Below are 15912 nucleotides of genomic sequence, written 5' to 3'. Positions count from 1 at the left end.
GCCATTTTACAATCTTTCAAGAACCATAACGCCTGAACGGTAAAAGTCAAAATCGTCATTATTGAACTTGACCTCTATTTTGTCATCAGTAACAACATATAAAAATTTCAAAAGCTTTGGTTGAATGGTTCATGAGAAAATGCACGGACACGACTGGAAACACCATTTTTCAATCTTTCAAGAACCATAACTCCTGAACGGTAAAAGTCAAAATCGTCATTATTTAAATTGACCTCTATTTTGTCATCAGTAACAACATATTAAAATTTGGGAAGCTTTGGTAGAACAGTTCATGCGTAAATGCACGGACACAACTGAAAACTCCATTTTTCAATCTTTCAAGAACCATAACTCCTGAACGGTAAAAGTCAAAATCGTCATTATTGAACTTGACCTCCATTTTGTCATCAGTAACAACATATTAAAATTTGGGAAGCTTTGGTAGAGCAGTTCATGCGTAAATGCACGGACACGACTGGAAACTCCATATTTCAATCTTTCAAGAACCATAACTCCTGAACGGTAAAAGTCAAAATTGCCATTATTGAACTTGACCTTCGTTTAGTTGTCAGTAACAACATATCAAAATTTTAAAAGCTTTGGTTGAACGGTTCATGAGTTAATGCACGGACAACATTGGATTGCCGCCCGCCCGACCACCCGGCCGCCCGACTGCCCGACTGCCCGACCACCCGCCGTACATCCCCAAATCAATAACCGACATTTTTGTCACAAAAATCCGGTTAAAAATTCATAAGGGTTCCGCAGAACCTAGTGTCTCGCCTACTTTTGCTGTTAATCGCAGGCGCAACAAAAATGAGGAAAAAAATATTCCACTCAATATTGTCTTTAGATTGTGAGTAGCTTCTGTCCAAGTTTGGTAAAAATCCAGGATAGTTTATGAATATAATAAATGTTTTAAAAACTTTAACTGCAGACTGTATGTAATGTTACCGGAAGAAAAACTAAGTCCATTTTTAAGTAAAATACGGATAAAACAAGTACAAAATTTTAACAAACTTTCCTTCTATACATACCAGCTTTAAATCATAAACAAGCTTCTGTCCAAGTTTGGTACAAATCCAGGCTTGTTTAAGAAAGTTATTAAAATTTGAAACCTTTAACCACACAGTGAATGTAATGTTTCCTGGCAGAAAAACTAAGTCAATTTATAAGTAAAAAGCGGCAAAAATTGATGTTTTTGTTTTACAAAATTTACTGCTGGATATTATCTTATGATCATAAACAAGCTTCTGTCCAAGTTTGGTACAAATCCAGGCTAGTTTAAGAAAGTTATTAAAATTTTAAAAACTTTAACCACAGAGTGAATGTAATGTTTCCTGGCAGAAAAACTAAGTCCATGATTTATAAGTAAAATACGGAACAAATGGATTTTTTTTCTTCAAAATTAACTTCTGGAAACTATGTTATGATCATAAACAAACTTCAATCCAAATTTGGTAGAAATCCAGGCTAGTTTAAGAAAGTTATTAAAATTTCAAAAACTTTAACCACAGAGTGAGTCTTTGTGGACGCCGCCGACGACGACAACGACGACGGAATGTAGGATCACTATGTCTCGCTTTTTCGACAAAAGTCGAAGGCTCGACAAAAAGAATATGTTGTGTGATTGCCAATGAGACAACTCTCCACAAGAGACCAAATGACACAGAAATTAACAACTATAGGTCACCGTACGGTCTTCAACAATGAGCAAAGCCCATACCGCATAGTCAGCTATAAAAGGCCCCGAAATGACAATGTAAAACACTTCAAATGAGAAAACTAACGGCCTAATTTATGTAATTCATCATTTGTTAGGATGCTCATATATTATGAAGATAGTTTTAAAAAAGGGCAGTGTGCACTTAAAACTAATCTAACCTCGTTAAAATTTGTGATTATACTGAGTTATTTTATCTGGACGGCGGACCGTGTTGTTCGTAGCCTGTGTTTAAACGTTTAAATACTATATAAATATAATATTGTCATGTTCTAGTAATCGGATGTTGCGATTTGTGTTTGTTGAACTGTCAGATATTTTTTGAAAGTTCGGTTTAATCTTTTAATTTCTATCAATCATATGAAAGAAATGAATATGAAAACGGTCATACCTATAAATATAGTCAGTCTCGGCTTTAAACCGCTAATCCCTAATTTATGTTTTCTGGTTGACCTGTTAAGTTAATGCATGGAACATTCTATTTTTAAGGGGTGTTAATTTTGAAGACACTGATAGAGATAACCAAATATGGTATTATGAATTTATCACTCCCCCTCCCTGCTTACAGCAAATGAAAAGGTCCAATTTTCCCCGCATCTTTTTGCCGCCACATGAATTTCACAATTGATGTTGAGGTCGACAACAAGGCTTGCAAGATTACGTTATGGCGTTTTCAAAAACCATCCCAAACATTGGTGAGCTTGATCTAAAAATTAGATTTGAATATTATGGAAAAGAGCGTTGCAGTGCAATATCCATTGAATTTATGCAACTATCCGTAGGCGGATATCAAGGTTTAGAGGACGTAATCCGACAAATTAAGTATATTAACCGGATGCCAGTTATAAGAGTTGAGTACAAAGATGACGAAGGGGATTTTGTGGATCTGACACCGAACAATTTTACAAGGTTCTTGCGTGTAGTAAGAGCTCTACCTGTATTAAGTGATTTTCCAGTTGTCAATATCCGTGTCTCAGAGGGATCCTCACCATTTCTGCAGAAACAGCTGTCTTCTGATGAAACGAAACGTTACCCGACTAAAAGCAGCCGTAAGGAGCTTTCATTCGAAAAGGAGGATAGCGAAACCGCCGTTGAAACGACTTTTGATCTTTTCGAATATAAATCACCAATTGAGTATTCCTTGGAAACATTGAAAGAAGAAATGATAGAAATCGAGACCCAAGTTGAAAGTGCAGGAGAACATCTCGAACATCTGAATAACAAGTATGCTAACCGTAATCTCAATAAAGGGAGAGGAAAGCAGTGTTCAAACTGTCACTTGCGTCTGGATCACAATATGAGAAACTGTACAATTGATAAATGTCTAACATCGGAACAATGTGGAGACCCTTCAAAACACCCCGACGAACGTTCATTGATGGACAGCGCATCAGAAGACTTGAAAAGGTTAGAGAAAGAACTGAGGAACAAGACAAATGAATACGATACTAGATTGAAAGGATTGAACAGTGCCAGGTCCAGCTTTGCACAAAAGATTCGTGGTGCCTTGATCAACAGCAAGAAAGACAAGTATCTAGTTAAAACTGGAAGCGGTATGTTTGTTCCTAAATCGGGGCTTGTTAATCAGGATATCGCAAAATTGGAGAAACATTTTCACGGGAAAGTTCCTGATAATGTGTCTGAAATGTCGAAAACTTTTCAGTCCATCATTCAAAATTTTGATAAGAAAACTTTTTATACTGGCGCTTCTTCTATCAAAAATCCCGCTAGGAAAACATTAGAGGAGAACAATGTGTTTCCAGTAAAGTTTCCTGTACCAAGTACATGTACCGTAACATCAGGTACATCTTCACCAGCATCTAGTGGAATAGAAACTTGGCCAGTTATCTCGCCCCCCTTCGTCCAGCAACCTATGGGACCTGTTATTCTATATCAAGATGGTTCGACGCAGTCACTTTCTGGTATGTATATATATATTTAATATTTCATTAACAGCTCAGTTATATATAATTATAAGAACAGCTATACCAATCACCTCCATGGGAGTCCGTCAGAACATTTTTTGTATAACAACAAAACTATTTAGAGCTATAGCTTTCAGTAATAGGAGTCACCATATATTTCTTTTGTCTTTTTTTGTTTTGAGCTATAAACCATTACCAATTCAACATGTTTATGGGCCAACACTTTTTAGGTCTTGCAAGATTTTGTGAGGTAGACGTAATTGGCCTCTTAAAAGACGATCGGATTGAATTTTGATGTGGGAAAAAAAGGCAAATCGGACATATTTTGACTTTATTCTCCGACTTCTTTATTTGGGATTAATTTCAATTATAACATTATGAGATTGAAAAATGGTTTTTTTTTTGTTACAGCCGATTTCAATAAGTATGTAGCTAAAGGTAAACACTTTGGTCAGCTTGCTTAGTAGCTGAACCGTGAGGTCATTGTTAGATAGGGTATACTACCCTCCTTTCGAAGTAGCCTAGTCCTATAGAAAGATAGATTGGTTAAATATTTGTCGGACTAGTCTACTCTTACAGGAGGATAGTTAACCTAACCTTAAAATAAATTCACGGTGCAGCTAGCAAGCAAGCTAACCAAAGATATTACCTTTAGCTACATACTTATTGAAATCGGCTGTAAGATAAACAATATTTTTTTACCTGGTGTAGCCGCCCGTAAAATATATTTTGTGTATGAAAAGGGACTACGGTGTATACATGGACTACGGTGTATACATACGTAATATATGAGGAAGGGGGGTTGGAGGGGTCCTGGCCTTAAACACATGAAATCCCGAGGTCCCGAATTAAAAGAAATTCAAATCCCGACATCCCGAAATTCGAAAAAGAATTCCCGGATCCCGAAAGAATCAATCCCGAAAGGAACAATCCCGAAACCCCGAGCTTAAAAACATCATTCCTTAAGTCGGCAAATTTTTGAAATTTTATTAACGAAAACTTTACCCAGATTTAATCCATACACGTGTATGAAAAAAAAATGTAAATAGTTTGAAAGTAAACTATTAATAATCCAATTGTGCAAGAACTTGTAAAAATGACCGGTCCACATTATCATAATAAGTAATAAGGGTAAATTTGGTATGGAATAAATGACAGATATTTCGGCAAGAACATTTTTTACAATAACGATTTATAATTTGTCATCAAAAGGTTTCTTATACATTTTGTAATTTCAAAAACATGTCGTTCTATAGCTTTCGTAAATAAAATTTCATAAATTTGCCGATTTAAGGCAATAAAGAGTATGAACTTCAAAAGTCTACATAATTATTAACTTTATTCAGAAACTACACCCTTTTGAAATTTTTAAGGTTTCACAAATAATATATGGATTTAAGTAAAATCATGTATTAAGGCATTGCAAGTTTTATTATTGGTATAGTGGTACTTGGTACTGTCTACTGTGCGTTGAAATGAACCGTGGTATATAGAAAACATCAAATTACCTCACCAAATTTTATCACGCACTGTACCCATATATCAGTGGCGTAGCTTGCATGTATGCTCAGATGCTCAAGCATCCACATCATTTTGACAAAAAAAAATGTTTTTAATAAATATGTAATGCAAGAGTTGGCAGCATATACACATGGTGGTATCCAAATGTAACAATGGTGAGGATATGGGAATAGCATCCAATCATTTCCGAAGCAGTATGCGTGGTTTTTCATTTATGAAAACAAGATTGATAAATCCTGGGACTATTATACTACCAAGTATAATAGTCCCATATAAATCACAAAAAAGTGTTCTCGTTAAAAAAAACTACTTCGTAGCGCGTTGTCGGCTATGGCAAGCGCAGATGATGATGATGAAACGCAGACCTGCGGACAAGTTTGGTCTGAAATTTAGCCAAACAGAGCTATGACATAGCAATGTTACTAGTTTTAAAAAAATCTGAAACATCATATCGTTTCCTGTGGCACGAAAGACGACGTGATAAAAACTCTATTTGTAATGAAGTGTTTTTATTCCTAGGCTCATGAATACCCTTTTCCATCTAGGTACAAATATTCATGTTGTTTTCAATAAAAGATCAGAGTTCCAATGTCTCCCGCATTGGACATATTTTATCTATCCAAGATACCAGGGCAAAAGCTATAAAAAAAAAACCACTTTTTTCTTTTTTGTATTTATATCTCGAGAGAAACAAAAGCTCCCGAACAAATACAATGGGATTTGCATTATAATTTATATTTCCAAGGGGCATAATTGGTTAAAAATATTTGATCAGGATTTATACTCGCATGTGTGAAAGACATGGCTGCATGAAAAAGATTTTCACACATGACAGCGCTAACAAGACCGGACGGATGGACGCCCGGTATTTCCATATCCCCTCACGGTGCTCCAATGAGTTAAGAGATGTAATAAAAAAACTCCAATTGGGAAGCTCAAATTCCAGGAAAGGAGAGGGGGCACTTCGGTTCCTATATTCCGAAGTTCTATTTACAGAAGAGCAGCTGTATTGGGTCTGTTTTTGAGATGTCAAATATAAGATTTGATGTGAAACATTTACATCAAATATTTTTGCATTTAATGATGATAGTCAAGTTCGAGAAAACAATAAAATTTTGTTGGAAATATAATGTATACTGGTGGGTATTTTGAAATTAAACAAAAATCTAACCAGTGTCGGATTTTAGGGGAGTTCACATGCATACAGGGACAACGTTCGAAAAATATAATTTTCTGAATAAAAAAGTCCCGTAAATCTTTAGCCTCGCTACGCTCGGCGACAGTTCTGCATCCACATCATTTCAACCCTGGCTACGCCACTGTATATATATATATATATTTTTTATTATTGTTGTATTTATAGGAAACTGGCCATGTATGCGCGGGGCTTCACAATCAAACTTATTGAATTGATTTATTGATTGTTGTTTGCTTAACGTCCAGTGGCAAATATTTCATGCATGTTCAGGACGATAAAACTTATTGAACCCTGTCACATTATTTTTGTTGTTATGCTGTATAACTTGTCAAGCCAATGCTTTTGTTCTCTTTTTTGGTACGCATTTTTTTAAGGGTCCCTAACAGTTAGCTGTACGATATGGATTGTACTTCGACCTCGGGGTTTGTTTTTTTTGGGGGGGAGGGGGAAGGGGGCGCTATCTTATCGTTTTTAATCAAATTAAGATGTGAAAGTCAGTTTTAATCAAATTAAGATGTAAAAGTCAGTATGTGGCAATCGAGAAATTATATATGAATGGGATATGATTTTTGATGAAATATATGAATGATTATTGGTATTCAAAAAAATAAATATACGAATGGGGTGCATTAGAAACCCCAGCTGCCCGTTTGTATCAAAAGAATATGTGGACCCCACCTTTTTGACTACTTGGTAAATGTTCACCTTCTCAATGTCGGTTTGACTTTTGTGTACATTACCGTTATGATTTAATTTTGAATTGAATAAAACATACAAATGTATATATTGAAAACAATTAGTGTTACTTTCAAGATTTGTTTTAATTATTTTCGTGAATAAGCTATATAATTCGACAATTTTGCACGACATTTATCTTCAAAGTTAGCACGGTGACCCATTGTTTCTAATATGTTTTTGAAAAATGCATGGTAAAATCTGTATTTTGGCAAAGTACAAGAAAATTTTATATGAGGAAATTTATATCAATAATCCCCCAAATACGATCACAATCATCTGATAAGCATGAAGTTTGAACAAAAGTTATATACATTTTAGTGAAGACACACATTCTCATGTTTACATTGGAGATAGAGTTTTAGAATTTTTTGATGAACAGACAAATTTGAATAAAGTCATGGTTTTTTTTTCAGGAGCTCAAGGTCCTTTCCTTTGCAATTGGTCAGGAAATATGCCAACAGGAATGCCATGCACACCACGACAAACCAAAAGACCTTTTGAGATGTAACATTCAATTTCGAGTTTATTGACGTTTTTGCATTATGTGATATTTTGTTCTTTGTGATTTAGTTCATTTAGTTGTGATTTAAAAATAAACCGGAAGTTTAATTTAAAGTTGTTCACTTAAATTAAAGAAGTAGATATCAGGTTTTAAAAAAATGTCTTTGATAAGAAGTAAAAATTCGTTCGTAGAAGCTGCATAGTCAAAGCAGACAATTGAACGACCACTTTCAAGAATTTCAAAATTATGGAAAAATTCGATTGTAGAAAGGTTGCAAAGAAATACAAGAAGATTTCAAACTGATATAAGATTCTAATAACTCGAAAATATGTACAAGAGTTATTTTTTACAAATTTTTATTGAATTATTGGGCTTAATTTGCTACTAATGTGGTAAAGGCTTTATACATGCAAATTCAGGTCAAATTGTAATTTTCTTACGAATCTTACTGGATCGATGAGGCACCAACCATTCATCTTTTGAGATGGTTTTACATTTAGAAGATTAAACGTCTTTCAATTTAATTCCAGTTTGTTCCCATTACAAAAATTTTAAAAACCTAGTTATACAAAAATCTGTCTCTGTATGATTTTGAAAAAAAAACATTGTATATTTTTAAAATAGTCGAAAACAAATTGTCTGTGCCATGAAAAAGTCGTGGTCCAACAAAAGATGAATGGTCGGTGCCTTATACATAGCAGTCGGTTGCAAAAGTTGACGATCATATCTCTAACTTGAGTATGGCTAATTCCCTGAAATTAACATATTCATAGCAATTCCTTAGATACGAAAGATCCGCAGGTTGCCTTGGGTTGTTTTCTGCTCTTTTGTCGGGTTGTTGTCTCTTTGACACTTTTCCCGTTTCAATTCTCAATTTTATTAAAGATATAACTGCATATATAAAAATAAGAATATGTGGTCTGATAGACAATCAGACAATTCATTTCAAGCGACCAACACACGTTAGCAACTATAGGTCACCGTGTGACCTTCAAAAATAAGCAAAACACATACTGTATAGCATGAAAGCTTTAAAAGGTCTTTGCATGGCAAACACGAAAGATGAGTGGATGATAACAGAGAGAGAAAAAAAAACACGGAAACCGCATGGACAAATGGTCCGCAATAATACTTGGGTCAACTCGCTAAAATGAATGAAAGACCTTGCGAATGTAAGTCCTTATCTATGGCTGGGACGTATGTTAAAAATTTGGAAATTTTTATAATGTAAGACTTGGTTTTAAATTATTTGTGAGTGAGCTGAAAGACTCGTTAATAAATAATCACTCCCAGAAAGACGACAAATCCATAAAAAAAAAGAAAAAAATGATTATGCGAACTACAGTGCACAGTATATTATATTCATATTTTATTTGCGATCATAAAATATACGAAGTCGTCCATAACTATGTAAATTGGTTCGCTTTAAAAAATAATAAGTTGATATAAAAAAAAGAAGTGGTATGATTGCCAATGAGACAAGTTGAACCCTCCACAAGAGACCAAAATGAATACGTTTCCTTTGCCAAGGGTTTTTCACAAATATAGTAGTGAACAGAACAGTTCAAGTTTCCTATATGCACCAAATTATACATTTTGCGTATATATAAAATTACGATATACGTAAATGCAAATTTCACAAGGCTTGATCCCAATAGGTTTTTTACTGTCCAATAACTTGCAAGTACGAAAAAGACAGTCCTGGCAGAAGTATTTTCTATTATATTGTCTATATGTTTTGATTTTGCACAACTTTTGAAAGTTGATCATGCATTCGTTCTAAAATAAAATTTTAGACCAGATAAAAGTTAAAAAGATGACATAATTCGACAATTGATAAATCCCTATAACGTCCGAAAAAAAAGATAATTATCAACACATGCATTGTAACTTTTAAAACCAGTTAAATCATTTTTTTCTGAAAGTACGTGCAATATCATAAAAATTAATTATCAAAACATAACAAAAACACAAGTAAAGATTTTTTTAAGTTTTCAATATTATAAATCAAAACGTATAGGTTGTTCCTGATTAGTTGTTTGAATTATTTTATTTAGGCGTGGAGAACCTTTGGTGACCCCACAGTTTAAATATCTATCGTAAAGTACGTCGTGAGCAGTGGTAGTTACAGACAAACGTTCACCTAATCTGTCCCAGTCAATGAATGATTTCAATGTGTCAATCAATCGCCACAGCCACACTGTTATGAATTTCCCTCTATGTGATTTTGTGTTCATACGTTTTGTGTGATACTTGCTTGATGCATGTTGGAAAGTAATCTGTTGGTGACATGGTGTAATAAAGGACCGTATGCATGTTGCGTAGTAATCTGTTGGTGACATTGTGAATAAATCGGTCTGATACATGTACATGTTGCATATATAGTGATCGCATAGTGACATTGTGTATACATATTTTGTTATGATACAATGTGTTTATGAATTGTGAATGAGGTTCAGTGGAGATCACTTCTAACCTCTCATTAAATCTGTCAGAATCTGTCAGGAGAACTGTTCTAGGACAGTACGTAGAACTGTCAGCCTGACACCTTTTAGTCAGTTCTAGGTTAGAACTGTTCTAGCTAGAACTGATTTGGTTAGTTCTACCTAGAACTGATTTGGACAGTTCTACCTAGAACTGATCCTGACAGTTCTACCCTAGAACAGTTTTAGACAGTTCTACCTAGAACTAACCAAATCTTTGGTCAGTTCTACTTCTAGAACAGTTCTGCGGTTAGAATTGATTACAAATTCTACGGCCAGAATTGATTTATAAATTCTACGGCTAGAATTGATTTATAAATTCTACGGCTAGAATTGATTTATAAATCCTACAGCTAAAATTGATTTATAAATTCTACGGCTAGAATTGATTTGGTTTAAATTTAAAAACTCTTTGTCTAAATATAAAGGCTTCGGCAAAATAGCGATTAATATTATAGAGTTTTGCTATTTTGCCGGTTTTAACCCCGCCATATTCTGCATGTATGTGACTGTTCCAAGTCAGGAGCCTGTTATTCAGTGATTTTCTTTTGTTGATGTGTTACATAAATTATTTGTTTTTCTTTCATTTTTTTAACATAAATTAAGCCGTTAATATTGGGGGGGGGGGGGGGGGGGCATTATTATTTCATTTATTTTACATTTGTCATTCGGGGAGTCAGGATGACTCGTTTTACATAACAAAATTATCTGACCTTAATGTAATACGTTGTTCCGGCCCAAACCACCAGGGACGGATCCAGCGGTTTAAAAAAAAGGGGGGGGGGGTCCAACTAAAATTTATTGTCCTCATTCAAATGCATTGATCGTCCATAAAAAGGGTGCTGTACAGTAATTCAGTTATAATTTTAGGTCAAGAGGGACTGTAATATATACAAGTTATAGCAATATTGGAAAACAATGACCTACAAATTTTGTTAGCATGAATTTATAGTGCCAGCATGTCCTCTTTTTATTCAAAGTATTGAATCGTAAACAAATATCAGTAGTTTTCATACTTCAGACTGAGTCGTGTAATAAAATCTTTTGACCGCATCAATCTATACTGACCTTATTTGCTCTTTCGTTCTGCAAATCTATATAGCTGTACAGTAATTCAGTTATGATTTTAGGTCAAGAGGGACTGTAATATATACAAGTTATAGCAATATTGCAAAACAATGACCTCAAAATTTTGTTCGCATGAATTTATAATGCCAGCATATCCTCTTTTTATTCAAAGTATTGAATCGTAAACAAATATCAGTAGTTTTCATACTTCAGACTGAGTCGTGTAATAAAATCTTTTGACCGCATCAAGCTAAACTGACCTTATTTGCTCTTTCTTTCTGCAAATCTATATAGCTGTACAGTAATTCAGTTATAATTTTAGGTCAAGAGGGACTGTAATATACAAGTTATAGCAATATTGGAAAACAATGACCTCAAAATTTTGTTCGCATGAATTTATAGTGCCAGTATATCCTCTTTTAATTCAAAGTATTGAATTGTAAACAAATATCAGTAGTTTCAATACTTCAGACTGAGTTGTATAATAAAATCTTTTGACCGCATCAACCAAAACTGACCATATTTGCTTTTTTTTATGTGAGTCTATATAGTTGTACAGTACTTCAGTTATATTTTTTTTTTACTGTAGTATATATAAATAACTGCAATATTGGAAATTGAACAAATATCAGTAGTTTTCATACCTCAGACCAACTCATGTAACAAAAATATGTGTCTGCATCAATCAAAACTGACCATATTTGACAGCATCAACCAAATCTGACCATATATGACTGCATCAGCCAAAGCTGATCATTTTGCTTTTTTTAATGTAAAAATGCGCGAAGCGGGTTTTTTAATAGTGTGCACCACATTTTTTATGTTATTTCGAATAGACAGAAAAAAATGATAAGTCATTTCTTATAATTTAATTCTAAATTCCATTTTAAACCTTGCCAAACCATGAAAAAACGTTGATGACATTACGGTCACATGACTAACTTATGTCTATGGGCGCTGATAACACAATAACGACAGAAGACCCGTTACATCCAAACTTAAATTATTAAATAATGAACCGTCACAAAAAGTGACTTTTTAAGTCAGTAGTTCATGATGGGTTTTTTTTTAAACAAACTTTGACTATTTAACGGCATCATCCAACACTCACATCACTGATTCATATACTTTATTTTAAAATGAAAAGTACATGTATGAGAAGTTCTCTTCTTGGAAAGGTATACTGACTATACTGTTAATATAATTTGAAGAAGGAAAATGATTGGTTTTGTTTGTAGCCTTACGTCCAGTGGCAAATTTTTCATTCCGATGTTCAGATCGAGTATATTTTTCTGACGTTCCAGACTCCCAGATATTATTCATTATCGTTATGGATAAGTTTGGCAACGAGATAATGCAAATCTGAGACCTCAGTGCAAATGTACATAGTTTTCTTGCGTTTAACAACACTGTGTTCATTACTATGATATCCCATAATTCATCCACTGTACAATTTTCGTTTGAACATTTGTCAAAACAGAATCTTAAATCATGAATGTAAATCCAAGGCAAACAAGGTAAATTAAGACTAAATTTACTTGAATTAAATGCAGAGTTATATTTACGAAGAGACTGTTAAAAACGGGGAACGAAGAAACGTAAACAATGATGTTTCATTTGCAATCTCATAAAAATATTTCTCCGATGAGTTGGATAACCTCCTATCCACTTCGATATTTGTACATGTAACTTTTGATCAGTAAAAAATATAGAAACATCTGCTATTACTATATAGTAAAGTAATTGGGACTGATTTTTTCTTCTAAATTCTAAATTGCCCTTTCTGCAGTGACGTCATTTAGAACTGTTCTACAGTCCTGACTGATTTAGTCAGTTCTGCTGACAGTTCTACGGTTAGAACTGATTTGGTCAGTTCTACCAGAACAGTTTTAGACAGTTCTACCCTAGAACTGATCCTGACAGTTCTACCTAGAACTGATTTAGTCAGTTCTACCTAGAACTGATCCTGACAGTTCTACCTAGAACAGTTCTAGGGTAGAACTGTTCTAGCTAGAACTGTTCTAGGACAGGTTAGAACAGTTCTATGACAGAATATTCTGACAGTTCTAATGAGAGGTTAGAAGTGATCTCCACTGTACTTCACTTTGCATTTTGATTTATGTGCATTGTGCTGTGTAGTCCGAGATTACTCTGACGTCCAACGGCTGTTTTGCCAGACAAGCTGGGGCCGTGGGACGTCAGAGCTCGTCCCATATCAAAAAGTGGATATTTGCCCACCCAAAATAGATGCGCTGCTTCGTTGCTTCTGGTGCCGACTGGCGGCCTTGGAATTATATAAATCGGGCATCAATGTGTTCGATTTCATTTTTCATTTATCTCTTCATTTATGTAAGTTTCACCTACCTGTCAACCTTTATTTTCTCATAATTAGACTGTTTTCACAGTGACCCATCGATTTCGGCATTTTGACTTTCACTTTCAAATGGACGTCAAGTTACGAGAGAGTTCGTGGTCTCGAGACTCAAAATATGCAAATATTTATATTTTTCCACCTCCTTTATAGGAGATCGATGTTTAACATTTAGAAGCCAACCACGATTTTTCACCTCCTTTACAGGAGATCGGTATGAAGCATTTAGTTCCGACCACGTTACAATCGGAAGCTCTCGGACATTTAGATAACTTGCATCGTAAATGAACGAGGTGTTACATTATGGTCATTTGCATAAATCATCACTGTTTTCTCGTGGTCACGTGATAATCTTTGAAAATGAAAGGCAAAATGCCGAAATCGATGGGGCTCTGTGAAAACTGTCTAATTATGAGAAAATAAAGGTTGGCAGGTAGGTGAAAATTACATAAATGGAGAGATAAATGGAAAATGAACAGATTGATGCCCGATTTATATAATTCCAAGGCCGCCAGTCGGCACCAGAAGCGACGAAGCAGCGCATCTATTTTGGGTGGGCAAATATCCACTTTTTGATATGGGACGAGCTCTGACGTCCCACGGCCCCAGCTTGTCTGGCAAAACAGCCGTTGGACGTCAGAGTAATCTCGGACTATGTGCTGTGTAGATATTTTTCGTTGTGAATCCATTTTTGAATGTTTTGAATAGGACAACTGGTTGTGGTGAAAAATTGAGTTGAACACTTAAAATCCTGATTTATTCAGATACGGATCCATTGATCGCCCGGTTACACGTTACAAATTTGGATGCAGCGGTGGGATTTCATGTGTTTACTTCGTTACTGTAAATTCGCATATGATTGAAAATTGTTGTTATATTTCAAAGTTATTTGTGTGTTGCGTTTGTAGTTAAAGTATAGTACATTTTTTAAGTAATAAAAAAACATTAAGTCAGTTGATATTGAAATGGCAGAGAATTTGTTTGATTCGGAATTTGCAGTTTTAACAAGTGAAATTGAAAAATTAGAATACAGCTTAAACAAAGATTTAGGCATTCACTGCTCAATATTGATCATGTTAATTTATCTACGTTGAAAAGTGTAAATTATTCTAGAGATACACGTGTGATGATTGCAGGTGACCCCATTCACTCATGGGTTGATTCTTGGAATGTCTAGTCTTGACTAAATTGAATATCCATTGCACGTAGGCAACACCTGTTTAAAACTACATGAAACGATACAAGGCAATGTATTTTAAATATGATGGAAATGGATAGAAATACATGGTACCAAGCTAAATAATTGCACAATTGGTATAATAGTTAGAGTGTAATTTTTTGTCGCACCTATACTTATTTCAAAACCATAGCTTTTAAGACAAATACGCGATTTTTTATGTAATTTCAAAAATTCAAACATCGATATTAGAACTTCAAACTTAAAACTCAAAACTAAAACATGGACTGCATAATATTTTGAATGTCTTTACAGGTATTTAAATACTTAATTCTCATTTTCGAAATTAAGTGCCGATTTTGTCATCCTTTTCCGCAAAGTCACTGAGTTCACCAAAAAGTTTTTTCTCACTGTCTAAATTGGCCAGATTTTTATAAATCAAACGCACGATTCTACGTCAGAAATTCAACCATATGTTTGTTATATACGGTAAGGATTTGGTCCCATTACAATCTTTCAATCCTAATGGTCGGATTTACAATAGATTGATAAAATCGTACAATAAAAAAGCAAAATGAGGTTGTTTCATTTGAAGTATGCCTTTTGTGCTTCTTTAATTTTTGTTTATTTTGTTTATTTTTATAGTGATTAATTTGATAACACAATGTTGACTGCTTTACCCCTATTTTTGACATGTGTATGCCCCACCTACGATAGTAGAGGAGCATTGTTTTGTCTGGTCTGTGTGTCCGTCCGTCTGTCCCGCTTCATGTTAAAAATTTTGGTCAAGGTTGTTTTTCATGAAGCTGAAATAAAAAAAAATTGAAACTTAGTACACATGCTCCCTTTAATATGATCTCTTTGGTTGTAATGCCAAATTAGAGATTTTCACTCAATTGCACGGTCCACTGATCATAGAAATTGATAGTGTGAGTGGGGCATCCATGTACTATGGACACATTCTTGTTACCAATGGTCTTTTTGTTTTGTATACGCATCGTTGTCAATATAAATGAGTTTGATGCGACTGTCATACACGTAAGAGGTTTACCTAGCTATAAAAGAAAATGCCTGTACTAAGTCAGAAATATGACAGTTGTTATACTTTCGTTTGATGTGTTTGAGTTTATGATTTTGTCATTTGATTAGGGTCTTTCCTTTTTGAATTTTCCTCAGAGTTCAGTATTTTGGTGATTTTATTTTTTT

At 34.4% G+C, this 15912-nt stretch overlaps 1 protein-coding gene across 1 annotated transcript; it reads left to right on the top strand.

Moving 5' to 3' along the window:
* The first annotated feature begins 2184 nt into the window (after positions 1–2184).
* On the top strand, positions 2185–7702 carry LOC139491342 (uncharacterized). The gene is made up of 2 exons (XM_071278973.1): positions 2185–3645; positions 7519–7702. The coding sequence occupies exons 1-2, from the start codon at positions 2388–2390 to the stop codon at positions 7611–7613; spliced, it is 1353 nt and encodes a 450-aa protein (XP_071135074.1). The 5' UTR covers positions 2185–2387; the 3' UTR covers positions 7614–7702.
* The last annotated feature ends 8210 nt before the right edge of the window (positions 7703–15912 follow it).

This window comes from Mytilus edulis, chromosome 10, assembly GCF_963676685.1.
Source record: "Mytilus edulis chromosome 10, xbMytEdul2.2, whole genome shotgun sequence".
NCBI lineage: Eukaryota > Metazoa > Mollusca > Bivalvia > Mytilida > Mytilidae > Mytilus > Mytilus edulis.
The sequence above is the reverse complement of the archived record's forward strand: the minus strand, read 5'-3'. Positions and strand labels throughout refer to the sequence as shown.

What these genes read in the sequence shown, in the direction of transcription:
- LOC139491342 (XM_071278973.1), top strand. Translation starts at nt 2,388, where the DNA reads ATGGCGTTTTCAAAAACCATCCCAAACATTGGTGAGCTTGATCTAAAA. An exon ending in TTCGACGCAGTCACTTTCTG is followed by an intron (nt 3,646 to 7,518) that starts GTATGTATATAT and finishes TTTTTTTTTCAG; the next exon opens with GAGCTCAAGGTCCTTTCCTT.